The sequence below is a fragment of the Dendrobium catenatum genome, unplaced genomic scaffold (genome assembly GCF_001605985.2).
Source record: "Dendrobium catenatum unplaced genomic scaffold, ASM160598v2 fragScaff_scaffold_621, whole genome shotgun sequence".
Classification (NCBI taxonomy): Eukaryota; Viridiplantae; Streptophyta; class Magnoliopsida; order Asparagales; family Orchidaceae; genus Dendrobium; species Dendrobium catenatum.
Window position 1 is genome coordinate 11098077 of NW_021319083.1, and position 10716 is coordinate 11108792.

General features: G+C 37.3%; 1 protein-coding gene across 1 annotated transcript; it reads left to right on the forward strand.

Moving 5' to 3' along the window:
* The first annotated feature begins 7737 nt into the window (after positions 1–7737).
* LOC110111900 (protein GRAVITROPIC IN THE LIGHT 1) lies at positions 7738–10108 on the forward strand. Its single transcript, XM_020843960.2, has 3 exons — positions 7738–7867; positions 8116–8771; positions 9109–10108. The coding sequence occupies exons 1-3, from the start codon at positions 7749–7751 to the stop codon at positions 9927–9929; spliced, it is 1596 nt and encodes a 531-aa protein (XP_020699619.2). The 5' UTR covers positions 7738–7748; the 3' UTR covers positions 9930–10108.
* The last annotated feature ends 608 nt before the right edge of the window (positions 10109–10716 follow it).

Here is a 10716-nt window from a genome sequence, read left to right on the forward strand (position 1 = left end):
AATATTCTCATCATTATCCACATCAATAACCACATTTTCAACAGCTAAAATAGACGGAAGGGAATCCACATTGACTAACTAAACCACAGGCTCCACACACAAAGCAATAGGCGAAGAAATGGGTTCACAGAGAGCACTGGATCAGCCTCAACAAGAGAAGAAGAGATAATCTGTTCAGAATTAATAACAACCTTATTAGCAACCTTAGGAGGCACCAAAAAGTCAACCCCATGTTTACAATTATTAGAAAAATGCCCAAATTTTTTACACGGAGAACAAAAGGGAGGGAAATCCTCCAAGACAACATGCTGCAAATATCTAGTAGCTTCAGGGCCTAACCAGACACGATTGGGATATAATTTAGTGACATCTAATTCCACCAACACACGAGCAAGGAACGGCCTAGATCCAATTGAAGTAGTAGTATCAATTTTTAGAGGCTTTCCAAAAATCAAACCCAAGCCATGAAGAATGCAATGAGAGAAGAGATGGGGGGGGGGGGGGGGGCCAAATGGGGACAACCGGCGACTCGACCCCAATATCACCCAAATGGGGACAACCGGCGACTCGACCCCAATATCCACAAAGGGCGACCATTTGGTAAGTTTCATAAAGCAGTTGTAAGCTAAGTAAGATCCATGACAAAAAAACCCGACAATAATCAAGATCGTTGTTGAGCTTAATGAGAATATGAGACAGGTCCAGCAAAGTAACGGAAAATTCACCATTCAACTTTAGATTAAAGAAAAACCGTCGAATAGAGTCCAAGGAAGAACGCTTAGATGGGAAAAATCCTACCAGAGAGAACTGAAAAGGCGCAGCAAGCGCAGAAATTTCGTGTTCCGAAATCCAAAGAGAGGGTATACCACGAAAAGAGGAAACCCTAAGCTCCGGAAAAATGGGTTCATCAGACTTTCCCTCAAGGACATCTAAAAACGAACGAGAAGAAGAAGAAACCCCTAAAAAACCAGGGTCACTGAGCTTCGGCGGCATGCCGGCAACGCCAGACAGAAATAAAAGGAAACACCAAAGAGAAACTCAAAATCAAGATCCACCAGAGAGAGAGGAACTTCCCCGTATGAACGAAGCAGACGGCGCCACCACGGCGAGAAACGCCAGCCATTAGAAAATTTTTTCTACTTCTTTTGTGGTACTAGTAAGAAAATAATATTTATTTGAAAGATAATTTTTAATCTCTATTTTATTCTTTTATCTTTCAAAAAATGATTTTTGGAAAAATATTTTTAAAATTATGACTAAGAGAAGTTTTTTAAGCAAATATAAAAACACAAAAACTATGCTCCTTCAAACAAATTCTTGGTCTTTGATATTACTTTGATTTAGGATCTTTCTTAGATGGCTATAATTTTTTTGTAAAATATGTTATAAAATTATTGAGGAAATTTTTTAAAAATTTGTTATGAATATATATATATATATATATATATAAATTCAGGAAAAATGCCATTAAATAAGAATTTGGATCTTGCGCAATGGTGCTCTGACAGATTACGTCGCAGCGCCATCAATGCCCCGACGCCATTCTGGGAACACCGGGGCGTCATTTGGTTCTGTCATTTTGTAATTAATTCAGCTCCCCTGCTTCTACATCTTAAGCATCCTAGCATCTGAAGCACCCCAACGACATGGAGTGTTGCAGCACTATTTTTTTTTTTTCAACATCACCGTGTCATGTTGTTGTCGCGGTGCCGAATCATCTGCAACGTCGCAACAAATACGTTAAAGTGGTTAATTCATTATTGAAGCGTCATGCCAATCAAGCCCACCATCGCATTAAAGCCCAACGTCTCATTAAAGCCCAGCATCGAGCGTCTAGGCACTAGTTCATTTGTTAAGTATCACAGCGCCATACTTTCGAGCGTCGCGATGCCGATGTCAGTTTTCTACAAAATATAAATAGTTTCCACTTCAAATTTGTAAGGGTTGGTCATCTATTGTGTAAACAAAACAATGTGTGAGTGTGAGAAAAGTAGGAGGAGAGTTTGTGGTTCAAGGAAGTCATTCAAGAAGACATTCAGTGCTTGTTAGAGCTTATGAAAGTGATTTTGGGTGATATCTTGCACCACTTACTCTTGTATCTTGTTATTTTTTTGCAAATGAAATATGTTTTGTGTGAATTTTATTCTATGGCTGGCTAAACTTCTTGTTTTGGATTTATAATGCGAGATAGTGTATGTTACTTAGTAGATTATTGAACTTAAATTATTGATTGTTGTTTCTAATTACTCTTGTACTTCATTAGTTTATTTCAATGATCATGCTCTAATTCAAAACATTGTGTGATTCATTGCCTCGACGAAGGAATTATGGAATAATTAGGAGAGTTGGAACAGAAAACTATCATGCCTTGACATATGATGATTAATATTTTGGGATCTATGGATAAAAAATAATTATAGTAGGGTGTAAAGTTTACTTCAAACTCTTACAAGCTCGACAGATATCTAAGAGTGCATATGCTTTTGAGTAGACAATTATAGATATTAAGGGAGTTAGTCCATCTTTATGCATGTGTAAGATCTTGATGGAAAAAGAGCTTAATTCCTCCCAAAAGCTGATCCCCAAAGAAGATTGAACCCAACCATGAAAGAGATAGTTAAGGAAGAAATCCTTAAGGGGCTTAATGAAGGAAATATATACCTAATTTTATATAGTACCTTGGTGAGTTCTATCCAATGTGTTCCTAAGAGAGGTGGCCTAACTATAGTGTCCAATTAGTATATATAATGAGTTGATTAATTACTTCGATGATAGTCACTAATGGCGAATATGCATTGATTATAGGAAGTTGAATAAGGCCACCAAGAAAGATCATTTTCCCTTATCATTTATTGATCAGAAATTAGATAGATAGGCGGGATATTCTTTTTATTATTTCATGGATACATATTTAGGGTATCACCAAATTCCTATAGCAATTGAGGATCATGACAAAACCACCTTCACCAGTCCCTATGGGACATTTGGCTTTAGAAGGATGTCTTTTGTGCTTTATAAGGCCTTGTAATTTTTTAGCGTTGCATGATATCTTTTTTTTCAAATTTAATAGAGGGCATTGAAATAAATCTGATGTTGAATTAGAAAAAGGTTTAATTTATGGTGGTTGTGAGGATCGTTTTAGGACATAAGATTATAGAGAAGGGAATAAAGGTTGATAAGGCTAAGGTTCAAGTCATTAAAAATTTGTGACCTGTTACTTCAATAAAAGACATTAGAAGTTTTTTAGGACATGCTGAATTTTATAAGATATTTATTAAGAATTTTTCCAAAATCAAAAAACCTTTGTGCTATTTATTGGAAATGATAATTTATGTCATAATGTCATTAAAATTTTGAAATAACATTTAATCACTGAACCTATTATTTTTACTCCTATCTGGACGATACATTTTGAGTTGATGTATGATGTTAGTGATTATGTTGTTTGAGTTGTTTTAGGTTAAAAGAAAGACAAGAAGTTTTATGTTATATTTTATGCTAGTAGAATTTTAAATGCTGCTCAATGTAATTATACTATTAAAAAAGTGCTTTTACTACTTTTGACATATTTAGATTCTTCTTGACTTGCATTATGGTTATGGTTTATGCAGATCATTATACAATCAAATATCTTATGACAAAAAAGGATGGCAAGCCAAGATTGGTGAGGTGGATACTTTTGTTATAATAATTTAATGTAGAAATCCATTATATGAAGGGTATTGAGAATTAAGTTGTTGATCATCATTCAAGACTTAAATTTGAATAATCTATATTGCATGAATGTAACAATAATGAATTCTTCCTTGATGAACACTTATTTGCATTGCATTTGAGTAGATTATCTTAGTAGGCTAAAATAGTAAATTTTATTATAACTAGTGTGATTCATTTTGATTTATCATCTACTTAAAAGCAAAAATTTATGCATGATACTAAGTTGTTGTTTTTTTTTTTTTTAATGGGCCTTATCTCTGTAAAAATGTAATGATCAAAATTTTAAAATATTTAAAAGAAAATTTGAGTTAGAATATTTAATCAAAATTTAGTTATGATTATCTTAAATCAAATATATTAAAGTATCCTTCTTCAATGTTTTGTTCTTTTATCTTCAATAATTTGTACGTAGCAAATGTTATGAATTTTTATTTTTCGCTCATTCAAAATTATATTAATTAACATGTTTTAAGAGACGCTATAATAAAACTTTAAAAAGATAACAAAAATAAGGTATCACATATTTAATTAATATTATATACATATAGATTTAAAAGCATCAGCCATAGTACTAGTACATAGCGTTATGACGAACGAGTACTTGACGTTGGGTCACATGTCTCGTAAAACTATAAGTTGCAGGGTGGTTTGGCCGTCGGTGTCTTTTCTCCAGTAGTTTCTTCCTTCTCTACAGATATTTTGTCTCGCAAGATTATTTACAGGCGCATTCTCTCGTAATTATTGGTAAAGGAATCTTTGCAATCTTAGATTAGTGCCAATTAAGAAGAGGACGCAGGAAAAGATGGCAAATGGGGCGTACGAGTGCATGAATTTGAATATCGGTGCGTCTAATTTAGAAGAGATCGTTGCTATTGTTTTGGAAAATATGTTTGGCACATTTGTCCTCATACGGTGATACTGCGATGTCTAGAATTGGGAAAATTATTATGTGTAATATCCGAACACGTCATTTGGATGCGCCACATCACCCTATATATGGTGTATTGAATGACATGGCACGTCTGAATTGACCTCCTAAAGCTTTCAGACACCACACAGAATAATCTCTTTTTGAATTGTCACTTTACTTTTGTGTGGATAACATGTTGATCAGAGCCCTGCATTGGATACCCATACCCACCCATACCCAATGGGCATGGGTGGATATGGGTACGCCCATAACTTCGTGGATGGGTACGTATGGGTGAGTACTCAATATCAAATGACAAATCGATTTACATTACTAATCACCATATGCATGCAGTATATTACAGTAATCCTTACTACGTAGTGTGCAACATTGAACTGTGCTGGGACCACGATAAATTTTGATATGTTGCTTGAAAGTTTTCAGTCAGAGAAAAGAACAACAAAAACCTCAAGGTCATTAATCCGTGGCAAACTGCATTCAAGAAGCGTGGAAAGTGAGTGGGTGTGGGTGGGTATGACATCCCGAAAGTCGCCTTAAGTGGGCTTGGGAGAGCAAAAACTGCCAACACAAAGTGTGGGTACCCAACTAGGACCCCATTAAGGGCTCTGATGTTGATCCTAATTTTGAAAATATGATTTTATCAAAGGGGTTGATGGGTTTAATTATTTCCTAAAAACATTTATAATGAGAGCTAGAGAAGCTTTCATTGGTCATATGTATTAAATTGTCGTATTTGTTATTGATGATTCATCAAAATTAGGCTTGATCGAACATGAATCTCAATGCATGCTTGAATTGAAAGCTTTAAAAATTAAAATTATGACCATCTCGATTCAAATTTTATCAAACTCTGAGCCAAATTAACCATGTAATATGGGCAAATACTAGCCCATAGCTATCAAGGATGGCCATCATCTAATTAGAAAGGGGAAATTCTAGTCCACGACGGAATTTATCTAGGTAAAAATATAATTCGTATTCCTCACAAATCTATATCTATACTACTATATAAAAGTGGCTTGGGATTCCACTTTTAGCAAATCTTGATCGTTCATTTTTTAATTTTAATTTAATCTACAACGTCGCTTAATCACAATAAAAATTAAAATCTTCAAGAAATATTATTGCTCTCCATCTCCATCTATAGTTGCCTGCTTGCACACTAAATAGTAAATAACATGTGCATGCAAAGCCGACGTTGGCTCTTAGAAGGCTAAGCATTATATAATAATTTATCATCTTCACAAATATCAAGTTAGATTTTTTTTTATGAAATAAAAATATTAATTTAAATAATTGTAGTGGGCACAAATTAAATATTTATTATTAAAAATATTGAATAATAGTGAGATATTAATATAATTCTATTATTTATTAAATCATATTAAAAATTTTGAGGGAATTCCCTTAGCTCTGTTTCCCTATCTCTGTCGATTAAGAAAGTGGTGTTTGAGAAGGTGCTTAAATGGAAAAACTCTTTTGGCTTGCTGGAAATGTTATAAATTGCTGTTTCAGATGGCGGTCTGGACAATGATGATGCTCCTTGCTGCGGCTACGATTGCTCCCTTGGACGGCCAGTGGGCAACCAGGGAATGCAAATCTTCTCGAATTATAATCTATTTTCTGAGTCCAGACTCTCAGGGATTAGGAGCTTGCGATTCAGATATGCTCTTGGTTGGCTGCTACCTTGATCTATTTTTGCTGCACGGGTTCTTCACTACCCTTCTTTGTATTTTGCAGGTGTTTTGCTGGGGCGCCTCTCATGCGGTTTTGGTGGGGTGATTCCGGGGGTTTTCTCTCACAGTCTTTTTTTTTACTGTTTATCTGTTTTCCCTTCTGATGGCTTTTGGTTAGCCATTTACTTGTATTTTCTCTTTAATTTTGAGCTTCTTTAAGCCAGCCTTAATGGCTTTAGCAATTTCTTTTACTTGTAAGTTTTATTCTGATTAATAGAAGGGCTTTGCCCAAATTTTTAAAAAGTACTCTGATGTTATTAATCAGCTAGCTATTATAAAATAAAGGTTGGTCTTCATCGTTTCTCTCACTCGCTCTCTCTCTCTCTCGCGCGCGCGCGCTCTCTCTCTCTCTCTCTCTCTCTCTCTCTCTCTCTTCTGCTGGTTTAGTCGCTGGAGATATGTTTCCACGTTTCTGCTTAAACCTACAGGGCCTCATCCACAGGTGATCGATCTATGCGGTATTTCAATAAAGAAATATTAATTTCACACCAAGCTGGTTCTGTGATTAATTGGGGTTTCGTGCATGCTAATGAAATTTAAAGCTATTTCTAATTTCTAACACATTACTACCTTCGAATTAAGCGAGATCAATTAGAGCAAATTTATATTTCACATATTTAAACCCCAACTAATTCAAAAGTTTTTTATTTTCAAATCAGCACTGCCATTAAAAAAATATTTGTAATTTCATTAGGAGATGATGAACCTGAAAGTGAAATATGAAGAAGAAGGTGGTTTTCTTTGATTTTATAGGACTTAGCTTGGGATTATTTCTATTTTTATTTAAAAAAAAAAAACTTATTTGATCATATTTTTAATATTTTTTAGTAAACTCAGTTCATTATTTCAAAATACTCTTGAATAATTTTTAGGTGTTTTATTTTTTTTTATAAATGAAAATCATCTCCGATATTAAAAAAATAAAAAAGTAATTGGATATCACATTATTCTTCATATTAACGTGGCGATAAAATAGCACAATAAGTTGAAGGATTGGCCCCCCTTAATTTGATTAATACCCTTTTGAAATAACTAAAACTTCTTCATTGTTATTTTTAACAGATGGAACTTCCAATTAGAACCATGCATCATGACTCCATGCGATGCTGATTATTACAATAACTTATCTGTTATTTGTCCTCATTTAATATTTGACAATGAACATATATGATGCACATTTGAATCAATGAGAAGAAGTTAAATATATCTATGGCGACAGCAATTTTTTTGCAAAAAATGTTGTGAAAAAAAAATATAATTTTTAAATTATTATTAGTATTATAACCATAATATTTTAAAATAATTATTTAATCATTTCTTGAATTCCTCCCATCGTGCTGGTTTCCAGAAAGAAGGAGCGGAAGATGACTATGGCAGCTAGAGCAACTGACGGCCGAGATCTACGCTTCCACATGCCTCGCTGCAAAGATAAACAATGGAGGAGCCCCACCAGCTTCACTCTACGGCTCGAGGACCGGAACAGGTCACCTCCGTTTCCTTTTAATTTTTTCTTCGTAGAAAAAAAAAACCCTTATCGGTACCGGTGACCGAAGCCAGAGCAGGCGTACCTCCAGAATTGGAGATCATGTGGCCTCCAAGCTCAAGCTTCACTGAAAAGTCGCCGTTATCCTTACCACAGGGTAACCGTATCGAATGCCATCCACCAGCCTCGCTGGGCCGTTACAAGAGCAAATAGAAGGGTTTAACCGATTGAAAACAAATTCTGCGCAGGAAAGAGGAAATCGAGCAGAGGAAGAGCGAAATGGCCGACCGCGTCTGCAATATCTCCGACATCATACACCGCGTCGCCTCCTCCTGCCTCACCCAACCCATCGCCGGCGCCGCCACCCGCCGATTCATCAACGGCGACGACGATGACGAGCAGAGAGAAGAAATCGATTCGGACAAACGGCTTGGGATCTGGGAAGAGCAAGAAGAAGAAGAAGAAGAAGAGGAGCATCGAGGCGCCTCTATGGGGCTATTGGAGAAACTGGGAGAGACGGAGGCCTTCATGATCGAGGTTTTTAATGTCGTCTCTGCCGTCAAGAAGGCGTACGTGGGTCTCCAGGAGGCGCACTGCCCGTGGGATCCTGATAGGATCCGTGTCGCCGACGCCGGAGTGGTTGCGGAGTTGAGGAAGCTCGTACGACTACGGGATCGCTTTCGAAGGGGTGTCGGCGTCGGTGCCGGACCCAGCGGCGGAGGCGGCGGCGGAAGAGCGCCGATTAGGGAGGTTGTTGCGCCGTACGAGGCGGCACTAGAGGACCTCCGGCGAGAGATCAAGGTTAAGGAGGCGGAGATTGCGAATCTCAAGGAGAGGCTGATGGGAAGCGGACGAGCAGGGCGAACCCATTCGACCAAGAGGGTCGGATGCATCAGCGGATTAGGTCAATTATTTTTTTCCAATTAATTAGCGCCATTCCGTACTTTCATATGTGCATAACTATCACTTAAAATTTCTGTTTTATATTTAATAAAAGACAATAATAAAACAGCAGTAATTAATGCTTTTGTCCTTTTCAATGAATATTTTTTCATGGGTTAGATTATTTAATTCGGCAATCTCAGTGAAATATTTTATGAGTCAAGCTTTAAAACGAATAAATATTTGAATAAATTTTGATCATTTTTTAATTAAAATATAAGCAAAACTTTAATATTTCGTTCAATGGTGGCAAAAATCAAGTAAGTATATCTAATGACCATCATCTTCAATAACATCAGGATCGCCGGCGGCACCAACGCCGGAGCTATTCGAGTCCTGCATGGATCTGGTAAAATCCGCCTCCAAATCCTTCACTGCTCACCTCCTCTCCCTGATGCGGGCAGCCCGATGGGACCTCGCAGCGGCGGCCCGATCAATCATCGACGGCGGCGAAGAGTCGCCGACTGGAGACTACCCGCCACCAACTTACATCCCCGACGTCGAACCGCGGCACGCGCGGCACGCGCTTGAATCATACGTGAACCGAAAACTCTTCCATGGATTCGAGAACGAAACCTTCTACCTCGAAGGCTCGCTAACCTCACTTCTCCGGCCGTCCGAGTTCCGGCGAGACTGCTTCTCCCAATTCCGCGACATGCGCGCCATGGAACCTGCCGAGCTGCTCGGGATTCTCCCCACTTGCCAGTTCGGCCGATTCGCCGGCAAGAAGTATTTGTCCGTGTTGCATCCCAAGATGGAGGAGTCGTTGTTCGGCGGGTTGGAGCAACGGCGGGCGGTGATCGCCGGCGGACATCCAAGAACGGGGTTTTACGGCGAGTTCCTGAGGGTAGCTAAAGCTGTCTGGTTGCTGCATCTTTTGGCCTTCGCGCTGGATCCAGCACCGAGTCATTTTGAGGCAAGTAAAGGAGCGCAGTTTCATGGCGAGTATATGGAGAGTGTTGTAAGGTTCGCCGGAGGGAGGACGGTGCCAGAGGGTGCAGTGGTTGGGTTTTCGGTGGCGCCGGGGTTTAAGCTTGGGAATGGGTCCGTGGTGCGGGCGAGGGTGTTTGTGGTCCCATGGGAGAAAGCATCGCAAGGGCGAGGCAGGCCGGGTGTGTGAGGGACTGAGGGAATAGAGGGCGACGGGGAAAGCTGCTGAAATGCATGTACTGTTTTTTTAGGAAGAATTGATATAATTAAGCTGTGTTAAGTAATTCCAAAAATGTTTTCTTATTATTAAGAAAGTATTTTTAAGTTTTTGTTCTATGTATAAAGAGTTGTGATCTTATTTATTAAACAGATTATTAATTATTATAATTATTATTTATTTCATCTTTTTTTTTCCTGTGGATTTTACTTCTCTCTCATCATTATTTTCAGTTTTTTTTTCCTTTTATTATACATTTTTCTTTCTCTTTTGTCAATTTTGCATTCAGAGGCCGGAGATTTCAATTTTGTTATCCACATCATCTTATGACATGCATGATGCGTCCATTTTATTAAAGCATGTTTTAATTATATAACATATAATTTTTATGATAATGTCTCATAATATTATTCTTTTTAGATCTTTTAACAACGCCCATGCTTATCTTTTTACATAACATGTCACGTATATTAATTATATCCATACTGCAATTTTTTTATGTTTTGTTATGATGATGCTTATCATGTTGGCATGTTAAATATTTTTATTTATTCCCCTAATCCTACGCATAATGGAGGATGATAGTTTCTCATTACAATTAGCTAGAGCTAAGCTGTTGTGACTTCAAGCAGGATGTGTAGGTTTTTTTATAGAAAGGCATCAATTGGTGATTTTAAAAATATATTTAATTTTTTTCATCAAGGCTTCGGACTGATATTGCAGATTTTCTAACAAAAATTGTTAGAATTTTTTTAATTAA

Excerpts from the sequence above, each read along its gene's own strand:
- LOC110111900 (XM_020843960.2), top strand. The coding sequence starts at position 7,749 with ATGACTATGGCAGCTAGAGCAACTGACGGCCGAGATCTACGCTTCCAC. Across the intron at positions 7,868-8,115 it reads CGGCTCGAGGACCGGAACAG|GAAAGAGGAAATCGAGCAGA; the intron begins GTCACCTCCGTT and ends AATTCTGCGCAG. Across the intron at positions 8,772-9,108 it reads CGGATGCATCAGCGGATTAG|GATCGCCGGCGGCACCAACG; the intron begins GTCAATTATTTT and ends CAATAACATCAG.